The following is a 12,024-nucleotide window of genomic DNA, read 5'->3' on the forward strand; positions in this document are numbered from 1 at the left end:
CTCGCTGGGGGCTTCTTCTCCCCTTTGGTATGGAATGCCTTCCCATCATACAGTAACAAAGACCCATTTTCCTCTAGGACCTACACGCAGCTACAGTTAACCCAGACCCCAGTTTAAAGGAGTTTGAGGGAGCGACCCTACGCTATGCATCCTTGAAGCTCAGGTAGGATGTGAGAAGGGGGTGGCAAAATGTGTGGCTTTCGCCAACTAGCAATTAAAACAGAATTCTAAGACTAGTTTTCTGGTTCTGTTTTTGTCTTTCTAGAAATGTTCCTCATGCTGATGATGATGATTCTTGTAGTGTCAACAGTGACCCAGAAGCCAAGGTTTGTAAAAGAAAAAAAAAACAAACAAACACACACTTTCAGCAGCCAGGTTATATTCTTTCATCAAAGTAATGACTGTGGATAATGACTTATTTTTGTACAAACCAGCATCCCTGAGCCACATAAGAAAGAAATTACTCCATCTTCTCTTTCTTAGTTTCTCAGGCTCTTTAGGGAAACCTGTAGGTCCCACGAGATGTGAGACTATTTCCATTACCACCAAAACTGCCTGTGTCTCACTACCTCAGTTCTTTGCACCGTGTACTCAGTTCAGGTTGGTGGTTAAGTGGGAAGATCCGCTAGTCTGCCTTGCAGAGCCATGGCAGATAAAGGTAAGGGCAAGGTGTGATGCCCTTGGTGTCCTCCTCTCCTACAGCAGCCTCATCTCTGCAAAGTGAGAGGGCTCTGCTATCCCTGTCATGAACACAGGTTGAAGGCACTGAGTGATGATGGGACATGAAGGTGAACTTGTCCCCATTTTGCTCTAGAACTTTGGATGAACACCAGTGGGACCACTGTAGATATGTGGCCTACTTCCTGGGGCTATGTGTAAGAAGAGTCCCTGGCCTGGGGTTTAAAACTGTACAGTCACCAACTTCAAACTTCCCATAATTTGCTTAGAAATTCACATTTTATAACCAAAGCCCTGGATTATGGAGTATGCCCCAGGAGGATGGGGACTGGGCTCGTTCCCATGTCTACCTGGGTGGTCTCAGCTGCCTGCCCCCTTGGGCAGTCCAGAGACTGCTAGACCTCTCTATCTCTGTTCCTACTCAGTGACTCCTGCTGTCTTCGACATTCAGTTGGGGCCTGGCTAGGACCATGGGACAGTTGGGAACAGACACACACACAGAGCATGGTAGTGGCTAGCTCAGCCTGAAATGGCTAGTGGTAAGCCAGCAGGTAACTATGGGGTGAGCCTCTGTCCAAGGGTGATACTTGTCCCAGGGTGGTACTTCAGTATACTGTTACAAGTTAGGGTGATGGGCCCATAGGACAAGAAGCTCCCTGGCCTTCACCAGGAACATGGTACATCTGTCTCACTGGCTGCTGATGTGTGCAGCAAGACATGGGTAGGGCTCTAGGCATCTGTGGGGGTTTCACTCAATCTGCAAATATTCTTTGCTGCATGACCCTGCTAAAACGAGATGGTGAGTCAGAGAGAAAGGAAAGTCTTTATGTTTTAATGTTTTCTATTCTGTTTTTCCCCTTATCCTTTGAGCAGGTGGCCCTTGTTTTCATTTTGCAGATTTCATTTTCACTTATGCATGTATTGTTGTTCCTCAGTACTTAGAGTCATGGAGAGCCACCTTCGCCTCCTCTTCAGAGCCTCCTCCTTTGGAGAGGGAGGAATATTCTGGATTCTTTTTATTTCTTCTGAGCCCCAAAGTAATCTGGGCCTCTGAATAAAAGAGCAAATAGGTTTCCCCAGTAGTCGTTCAGGGGAACACCCACTTAACAGGGTGGTTCCAAACCTGTCTCCTTTGCCAGAGCTGCCATCTTGCCACCTGGCTCTAAGGGCTCTGAGGGCCCCAGGAATCTATACTGTTTCTAATGATCCACTCCCTCCTGAGCACTCTTGAGTAGGACTGGGTAGCTGCTCCAGAGCCAGTGACATTCAGGTCAAGTCCTTAGGCTGCTGCTGACATTCAGGCCTTTTTGGAGATAAGGCAGTACAGTTGCAATGTGGGCTGGGAATAGTTTGCTTTGCTACCGGGCGTTTTACAAGGACTGTCAAGCAGAGGCTGGAAGAGGAGGGAAGGCGAGAGCTGCATGTCTCTGCCCCTGAGGGCTGGGAAAGCACAGTGTAGAGTTGAGAAGAATGGGTGGGAGAGTGGTGTATGGACAGGTAGCATTGGTGGCAGGAACAGGAGAACTAGTTCAGCTACTCCTCAGCAGGTATAGGGGTTCGTCTTCTTTCTTTCTCACTTGTATTGCTTCCTGGATTCTTTATCTGCTGCCTTCCTGCGGCCAGTGTGTCCATTCCTGCACCTGTTAGAATTTCAGGATGTTAAGAAGGAGACTTAGCTTTGTCAGAAGTTACTGAAGCTATGCTTCTTCTTTTTTGTTGTTGTTGGTGGTGGTGATGGTGGTGGTCATAGGGCTTGAACTTGGCCTGGGCGCTGTCCCTCAGCTCTTTCAGCTCAAGGCAAGCATTCTACCACTTGAGCCACAGCACCACTTCCAACTTTCTGAGTGGTTTATTGGAGATAAGAATCTCACAGAGTTTATGCCCAGGCTGGCTTTGAACTGTGATCCTCAGATCTCAGCCTCCTGAGTAGCTAGGATTACAGGCATGAACCACCAGTGCCCGGCTATAAACATAATATGAAGGATGATTAACAAGAAGGTTATTATAGAAAACTTCCTCTTCTACCTCCACCTCCGCCTCCACCTCCACCTCCTCCTTCTTCTCCTCTTTCTCCTCTTGATAAAGCTTACCTGCCTTTAAAAAAAAAAAGAAAAAAGTACTTTTAGCCAGGCACTGGTTTGGTGCCTCATACCTATAATCCTAACTACTCAGGAGAGTGAGATTTGAGGACTGTGTTTTAGAGCTAGCTCAGGCAGAAAAGCCCACAAGCCTCATATCTCCAGTTCAAAACACCAAAAAGCCAGAAGTGTAGCTTGCCTCAGGTGGTAGAGCAAGCACTAGCCTTGAGCACAAAAGCTCAGGAACAGCACCCAAGCGCTGAGTTCAAGCCCAGGACTGGCATCATTCCCCCATCCCTTCAAAAAAGGAAAGAAAAAGAAAAATTACTTTTGGACTATCAGAACGTGAACACATCTGAAATTTTATTTATCCACACTAAATCTTAATGTCCTGTTTATCATTTGTTTATGAAACCTCTAAATAGAAATGATAGTGTAACACACACACACACACACACACACACACACACACACACACACACACACACCTGTGTTTCCCTAAATGGCAGAGTATTTTTATAATTATTAAAATATTTGTTGAGCTTGCTTAATTCTTTAAACAGCAATTGTATTTTCCAGTTGGTGGCACTATTCTAAGCTCTGTAACTTTTTATTTGGAAATAACTAGAGATTTATGGAAGAGTCTCAAAGATTGAATTCCTATTTGCCCAGAACCTTGCCATTCCTATGATTAACATCTTCATGATCAATTAATGTCTTCACAATCATCCTATAATTAAATGATAGATTTTTTTTTCTACTTAAGTCTTTTTTCTATTCAAAGATTATACCTACAATGTAGTAGTGAACTCTTCAAAAATTATTTCATATATTGCTTTCCGCAGTTCTTGGAGTCCTGATTTCACTGTGGCAGTGTTTCACTATTGGCAGAATGACTGTGCTCTAGAGCCCATTTCCAATGGTTTCCAATACTACAACTTCATAAAAATTCCTTTTTCCCCCTTCTAAATTATTGCTTTGCTAGAGGTTACTAAAACTGATATTACCAGGTCAAAGGCCATCAGTTTTATAGATTCTGTCATTTATTGCAAAATTGCTTTTCAGAAAGCCTGTGATAGCAGTAATCCTATCAGTAACACCCTGGAACACGCCAGTCTGCTGTAGGCTTTGTCCTTTTCATTTGTCTGTTTTATTACGTGGAAGCTAATAGCCACTAGTATTAAAGTTTCCTCTCTCTCTCTCTCTCTCTCTCTCTCTCTCTCTCTCTCTCTCTCTCTCTCTCTCTCTCTCTCTCTCTTTCTCTCTTTCTCTCTCCCTCTTTCCTTCTTTCCCTCTTCCTCTTCTTCCTCCCTCATTTCCTTCCTTCCTTCTTTCCTTCCATCCTTCCTTCCTTCCTTCTTATTCACTATTGTTTTTTTCTTAATTTTCTAAATGTTCTTAATTTTCTAAATGGTTTTAGGATGAAATATTTACTTTGTATTGATTGCAGATTTATACAAAAGTTGCAAAGATAATAGAGAGTTCCTCTTCACTCACTTTCCTCAGAATTTTTTATTGTAAATTGACTTTCTATAATTATACGCATTTATGATGTACATAGTGATAGCTTATTATTTTTTATGGTATTGGGGAAGTGAACTCAGTATCTTGTGCAAGCTAAGCAAGTGGTCTACCACTAAGCTACATGCACAGCCTCTCCTGATGTTACAACTTTATATAAGCAAAGTGCAGTGGTCAAAACTAAGAAATTGGGGCTGGGAGGGTGGCTCAGTGGTAGATCGTTTGTTTGCCTTGCATGCCTGAGGCCCTGGGTTTGATTCCTAAGCACCACATAAGCAAAAAGAAAAAAGCCAGAAGTGGCACTGTGGCTCAAGTGGTAGAGTGCTAGCCTTGAGCTGAAGCTGAGGGACAGGGCTCAGGCCCAGAGTTCAGGCCCCACAACCAGACCCAAAAAAACAAACAAACAAACAAAAAACTAAGAAATAAACATTGGTACAGAACTATTAACTAAACACTTTATTCTGATTGTGCCTAGTTTTCTTCTACTGTCTCTGTACATTTAAAAATAAAAACTATCCGGTCTTAAAATCTTAAATGTTTTTCTCTAATCACTTCTTTTTCTCCTTGTACATATTTCATCGCATTTCTATGGGAAAATGGTTTAGATACTTCTACGAATTCCAAGGTCTTCTAGGTCATTGCCTCTTGTGCCTCTTTTCTCAAGAAGGCAGCCCCTTGCCTTATTTGGATGGCCAGACTCTTGTGCTTTGAGATTCCCACCCTTTTCGGTTCCTTTCCCCCCGTGTTCATCCTCTTTTCATAGCTTAGAATCTGAATTTTGCCCTTCCACTGTGGCACATGGCATATATATGGTCAAATGCATGATTGATCCTTAAATTAAGTTGTAGAAAAGTTAATGCTTTAAAAATCATAACACCAGTTCTTTGTGTAACTGTTCAGAATTCTCTAAGGCAATGTTCTGTCACCTGGTGGACAGCATTGAGAATTGCATCTTTAAGGAAATTGGCTTCTTTAGGGGTTGGAATGGTGGAACTGCACACAACACACATACATTAGAGATGTATAAAAGTGGGCTGGGAAGGTGGCTCAGTGGTAAAGCGCTTGCCTTGCATGCCTGAGGCCCTGGGTTCGATTCCTCAGCACCATATAAGAAAAAAGAAAAAAGCCGGAAGTGGCGCTGTGGCTCAAGTGGTAGAGCGCTAGCCTTGAGCTGAAGAGCTGAGGGACAGCGCCCAGGCCCAGAGTTCAGGCCCCACGACCGGACTCCCCCCCCCCAAAAAAGAGATGTATAAAAGTGAGGTCCAGAGTTGCACAATTAGTTGGTGGCAGAAACAACACTGAAGGGGGGTCTCCTGACCCCCTGATCACTCCATTCTATTGTCTTTGTCTCTGTGTGTCACCAGGAGAGTTTGGAGAACAATTGTTCATTTAAATACATAATAAAGGAAATGAATAAGGAAGATTATATTGTCCAGATTCCCTGGGCTTCTACTTCTTCATCTTTAAAAAGAACATATCATCATATCAGTAATTACTTCTGGTTCTGACAGGTTTTAAATTGTAAGTGAAGCATTGGGGTCCTGATGCATGAAATACCTGAAATACTTCTGTCTAGTCTATATTCAGGTGTGAGGAGAGGAATGGGGGAGGGAAGCAGGAAAGAAGGGAAGGAGGAAGAAAGAGAAAGGCTGGCTGGCTATAAACCAGGACTACAGAGGGGGAGCTATGTCCCAAACATTTCCCATGAGTATTTTTGCCCGGCCAGGCACCAACATGCAGTTCCCTATAAATACTTTCCATATTATAGATAAGAAATGAATGCTTTAGCTAGGTTGAATGATTTATTTTTCTCACAATGTAATAACTGGCTAACTAGTGATTATACATATGACTTCCAAGCCAAGAACGTACATATCCATCTATTCCAAGTTACTGCTTCCCTAGGCACCTTGGCTGCTGGGTATGGGGTTTGAGGTACCAGCATTGATGGAGATAGGCAAGTAGGCAGGTGTGACAGAAAGAAAGGTCATAGCCTGTGGTCACTCCTCACCCTGCTCACTACTGTGGTCCAATCATTCCCAGTTACTTGGCAAATTTTGACTCCATTGTTCTGGGATGGGACAAAGGATCCCATTTCTGTTAAGGTCTCAGGAGGTGCCGAGGCTGCGGGCCTACAGAGACCTTGTCAAAACAAGGCATCATTTTAGTGTATCTTGTACAGGGATGTCTCCACTATACACAGCACCTGCCTTTTGCATCCAGTGCTCAGCTGCTCAGGATTGAATTCTCCAGGCACTGAAAGCTTTGTTCATTCCTCTAGTCTTGTTACATGTGCCCCACATGAAGAGGAAGAGGAAAGAGAAGATACCAGTCAGTCCATTAATAAGTTTAACAAGGGTTTTCTAAAACAAATGGTGAATGAACCAGAGACTCTAATGTTTTTCTGTGAGCTCTATTTATCGGAGCCCTCCCTTGGTTCCTATTAGCATAGATTTTCATGAAGTAATTATATTAAAGGCCACTCACAAGATTAGCACTAATAGACATACAGGAAATGGGAGGGAGTGTCTCTTCTCATTCAGATTTATTTTTGGTCTGCTGTAACAAATTCATTATCATTTCTTAACAGTTATATGGGTTTTATAGATGCATGTTGTTCTTATAATTGATTTTTCTTCCTGTGGTTTAGCTTTTCTAATTTCAGATATTCTGCTCTGTGAGAGAAGTTTGGATTTGATTTACATTTGGATTCGTTAATGGGTTCAAGAACTTTACAAGAATGCTTAATGTTAAAGGAACATACCTACTTCATGTGGATGTAATGGATATGACAAGGATTCTGGATCTGCACTGCCAGGCAGTGCAAAGTCAGGCTCTACTGGCCTTTTTTTTTTCTTTTTGTCAGTTGTGGGGCTTGAACTCAGGACCTCAGTGCTGTCCCTGAGCTCTTTTACTTTGAGCCACAGCTCCACTTTCAGTTTTTAGGTGGTTAATTTGAAGATAAGTATCACAGTCCTCAGCCTCCTGAGTAGCTAGGACTACAAGTGTGAGCAACCAGTGCTAGGCCAGGCTCTGCTGTTTATTAGATGGTCAGCCTTGGGTGGCTTACTTAGTTTCTATGTGTACAATTTGGATATAGTAGCTGCCTCGTGTGGCTGCTATCACTGTGGATTTGAAATGAGGTATAAGCTAGGTATTTGGACTAGCCCCTTTGATCATTGTTACCTTCCCTGCTAATGGAAGCAATAGTTTCAGCTGCTGTCCTCAGACTAGCCAGCAGGCTAATGCAGTGCACATGCTGTGAGCTGAGCTTTTGTGTTGGGAGTGGGGGGTGGAAGGGGTACTGCCCACCCGGTGGTTTCCCACAAGGAGATGGTATCTAAGTTACTGAGTGCTTGAATTATTGTGAGCTTCTCTTTCCAGCCCTCATTCTTTTAAATTAATGTAAGTGAAGAACTTTTGAAATAATTTTATTTATACATTTGTGTTAATTTTCAGAAAATGCTTTCGGGAGCAGATCTGTTCAAATGAAGTGTGTCTGTATTTGCTTAAAACTAATTTATTTTGCTCCTGAGTTGGGAATTTAGAGATGCAGTTCTTCTGCTGTCCACATGGGGGCAGCTGGGCCTGGAGCATCACTCCCAAGATGGCTGCCTAGTGGCAGTGCTCCTGCACATACTCATTCTCCAGGGCCTCTTAGTGTGGCTTGGGCTTCTGGCAGAAGCAGACAAGAGGCTGCCATAGGAAAAAAGGCTCTTTGGAATGGAACTACATCATTTCCACTGTTTCTGTTGGTAAAAAACTGTCATAGCCCAGATCCAGGAGGTAGAGAGATGGACTCCACCTTTTGAGGGGGATAATAGTGCTGGAATTTGAACTCAGGTCCTTGTGCTTTCTAAGCAGGTGCTCAACCAGTTGATTCATGCCCCCAGACTTTTTGCTTTTGTTTGTTTGTGGTTTTTGTTTGTTTTTCTTTAAGAGGATCTCATGCTTTATGTCTAGGCTGGCCCCAATATGATCCTGTACTTCGACCTCCCTGGTAGATACCTCATGCCTGTTGGTTAAGGTGGGGTCTTGCTAACCCTTGTGCCTAGGATGACCTTGAGCTGTGACCCTCCCAATCTGAGTACAGGTGAGAGCCACCATTCCTGACCTTGGACTGCCTCTTGATAGGAGAGTGGCAAGGTGCAGAGCTGGGAGGATGCATTGTAGCCATCTTTGGAGTCTTTTCCCATAAGTCATTCAAGTAAACACCCCTCCAGAAGGGCACCCCCCCCCAGCAGCATGGTTCAATTCGGAAACCAAAGCTGACAACAAACATTACCAAGGCCTGGAAAATGAGATATACCTTATTGTCATGGCTTTTGCATTGGAATTCAAAGAGGAAAATCTGGATGCTCTCAATCAAGACTTAGGACAAGCGGAAGGAACGGAGAGAGGCACATAGATCTGCCCACACTTGCAGAGCTGATCTCAGACAATGAGGACCCAAAGCCTGGCTTGCTGACCCAGCCTGCGCTATGCTCCTAGATGGGGCTGGCACTCAGTGCCACTGCCCTCCAATGCTCATTTTTGCCTTCTGGCTCAGGGGACAGCTTTTGTGTTTCTGAAGCACTTTTCCTCCTCTGATTTGCCAACATGACCAGCGTGAATGCTGTGTTCCTGGCCAAAACCTGGCTTCCTTTCCCTGGTTAGCTTCTGGTCACTCCACTTGCCTGAATGAGCAGTCCAGGAATTGGCAGCTTTCTATGAGCTCTGAGTTCTGACGAAGCTGTTGGAACAAGATACATTGTTATTCGACTGTTGGCAGCTGGGGCTGGTGGTGGGCAGATGCCTGGAGAGGCTAATTAAGGAAAGGCAGGCTTCCTTCCTCCCTGAAGGAACTCAGCAGGAGCCAGGTGAGCTGGGCAGCCTGCAACAGCAGTGTCTGCTGGGATGGGCTTCCTGACTGTGAGGCAGCAGGTATGTGAACCCACCCTATGGGATTCTGGCAGAGAATTCTGGGCCATGGATAGGCTCAGACCTGGGCAGCTGGCTGTACATCCATGCAGGAGGTCTGGACCTTCAGAAGAGGCCCAGCTGATTCAGCCTGGCCCTGCAGCTGACTCTGCAAGGTGCCCCACCTCAAAAGAAATAAATAAAGCCACACATTTCATTTCTTCTCTTGGGCTTGTTACCAGGAAACTTAACACCAGACACCAGCGTTTTCGTAGTAATGAAAGCATTTATTTGCAGTTAATCACATTGGTAAGAGAATTGACGGCTCTCTTTAATTTTGATGCCAAGTCATTACTACCTAAGGCTTTTCTTTCTGCCAGGGCCCTCCCTCACTCTGACATCAAACCTTATCCAAGTGGGAGGCCCTACATCTAAGCCACGAAAGAGCAGGGCCCAAGTTCGCCTCTGCCTCTGGTGTTTAGGAGGACACCATCTCCCAGCCAGGCTTCCTGTTGCTAGTCTCTGCCTGACGGAGTGAGTGCTCTTGGACTTATATGTGGCTTGCTCACCCCACTACTCTTCTGTTTCTTCAGCAGCTGCTAGGTGCAAAGGGGCATGAGAACAGTCAGACAAACTATTACGTGAGGGATACAGACTTTCATCTCAGCAGAGAAAAGCAATGGTACTGCTCCACCGTGATGCCACACTGTGACTAGAATTAAGGAAAACAGTTTGTGTATAATAAGGCATTTCACTTGCTTCTGTTGGAGATAACTTTCGAGATCGCTAAACAGGAACATATAAATCATTTCAGTTGGTTTTAGAACACTGTTAAAACCATGTTTTAAAACCATGTTTAGGGGCTGGGAAGATGGCTCAGTGGTAGAGTGCTTGCCTTGCATGCTTGAGGCCCTGGGTTCGATTTCTCAGCACCCCATAAGCAAAAAAAAAGCCAGAAGTGGCACTGTGGCTCAAGTGGTAGAGTGCTAGCCTTGAGCTGAATTGCTGAGGGACAGCACCCAGGCCCACAGTTCAGGCCCCATGACTGGACCCCCCCAAAAAAATAAAACCATGTTTAAGCCAGGCACCAGTGGCACATATACCTTGAAATCCTAGCTACTACTCAGGAGACCCAGGAGATCCAGACAAATCAGGGAAGTCTATGTGACTCCATCTCCAGTTAAACAGCAAAAAGCCAGTCTGGGTGTGGCTCAGGAGGCAGAACACCAGATGAGCAAATGTGAGACCCTGAATTCAAAATTCCAGTACCACTAAATAATAACAAATAACAAAATAGTAATAAACTATGTTGAGATGTTGAATCTACACATTCCTAACCCAGCCAAACATGGCTTCATTCAGTCTCTGTTGTTGGCACAAATTGGAAGTGAATCCTTTAAGATTCCATGCAGTGTGCTCAGCACACTGGGCTGCTCAGGCCCCCTCCCGGGCAATGATGGGCAGCAGGTGAGTCCTGTCTCTAGAAAGTCGGCTCATGTAAACGGCATGGAACCCAGAGCCGAGAACATAGAACTTTTCTCTAAGCCCTTCCCCCCATGATTTCTCCCAGGGTTGTGAGTCAGTTGAGGTCTGTGGCCCCTGGGGTTGATGGGAGAAAGAACTCCAAGTTTTCCCCTGTGCAATGTGCTACTTAGTAAATAAAGCACAATACGATGTCTGTGCCCCCTTTCCAGCCATGACTGAGTCACAGTTCCCTGTTAGCAATAAAAATCGCAGAGCTGAGATTTGAACCCAGGTGGGCTAGTTGCTGAGTCTGACTTTGACCCCCTTCCCCGGGTCAGCCTTTCACTGCATGCCAGTGAGCCTTTCTGTGTCCCCTAACGCTTGTGTTTGGTTTGAGCCTCTGATTGCCAAAGGCATGGGTGTAGAGTTCTTTACCATAAGCTCAAGTTCACCGGAGGACATAAAAGTGTTAAAAATTTTGAGGAAAGATAAAATATGGCTTTTCATATGTGAATGGTTTGTTACTTTCCGTGGCATACTCACGTGGCTAGCTTGCAGCAAAAGAGAAAGCTAGAGTCTGTATTTGATGCGAGGGAGTATCTAAGAGGAAAGAGTGAAGTAGGAGCTATCATACCTGAGACGGAGCCCCAGTTGTGTTGATGGTGAGCCATGTGATCTTGAGGACGTCGCTTAACCTCTCTGGACTCCATTTTTCTTTATTGTTTTCTTATTTTTTAATACGTTTGTTATCTTCGAGTAGTTATACAAAGGAGTTGCCATTCACCAAAGCAGTTTATGAATATAGTACATCTTGATCACTTTCCACATTTCCACCCGCCCCTTCTTACTTATCTTAACTGTAGGTTATATATTTTAATTATTATTTTGCCTTGTAGCAAAGCATTCTATTATTGGTAAGATGGAACAGGTCTGTTGCCTGGCCTGGGGCCCTCATTGCTCTGTCATGCAGAGGTCACCCTGGAGGTCACCCTTCCCCAGTCTCACAGCCTGGGGATCATTATTTTATCACTTAGTCTTCTGTCATAACTTAATGAATTAGCATTACTCTTTTCCCAGGCCTCAGGGGAAAAAATGTGAAATGTAGTGCTTTACTGGCTAGTAGTGAACATGCAAGCGCTGCCTACCGTGAAAGTTGCCCAGGAAGGTTTACTCTGATTTCTAGACGAGAGACTGTGGTGATTGCTTAAAAGAATTGTAATGGAGCCAGACCCCAGTGACTCAGGAGGCCGATGTCTGAAGATCAGGGTTCAAGGCTAGCCTGGGCAAGAATCGGTGAGACTCTTATCTCCACTAAACTCCCAGAAAAGCTGGATATGGAGCTGTAGTTCAAGTGGTAGAGCACTAGCCTTGAGCACAACAGCTC

At 44.6% G+C, this 12,024-nt stretch overlaps 1 protein-coding gene across 10 annotated transcripts in view; it reads left to right on the forward strand.

Moving 5' to 3' along the window:
- The window catches only part of Apbb2 (amyloid beta precursor protein binding family B member 2), a 280,610-nt gene that overhangs the window by 193,671 nt on the left and 74,915 nt on the right, over nt 1-12,024 (forward strand). For 9 of the 10 annotated variants that reach the window (XM_070012606.1, XM_070012608.1, XM_070012611.1 and 6 more), the window contains 2 exons: nt 78-163; nt 266-326. The exons of the other annotated variant lie outside the window; for it this stretch is intronic. In XM_070012606.1, coding sequence (XP_069868707.1) covers nt 78-163; nt 266-326 — 147 coding nt within the window. The remainder of the gene's footprint in view (nt 1-77; nt 164-265; nt 327-12,024) is intronic. 10 annotated transcript variants of the gene reach the window in all.

This window comes from Dipodomys merriami, unplaced genomic scaffold, assembly GCF_024711535.1.
Source record: "Dipodomys merriami isolate MVZ:Mamm:240054 unplaced genomic scaffold, mDipMer1.0.p SCAF_9, whole genome shotgun sequence".
Lineage (NCBI taxonomy): Eukaryota > Metazoa > Chordata > Mammalia > Rodentia > Heteromyidae > Dipodomys > Dipodomys merriami.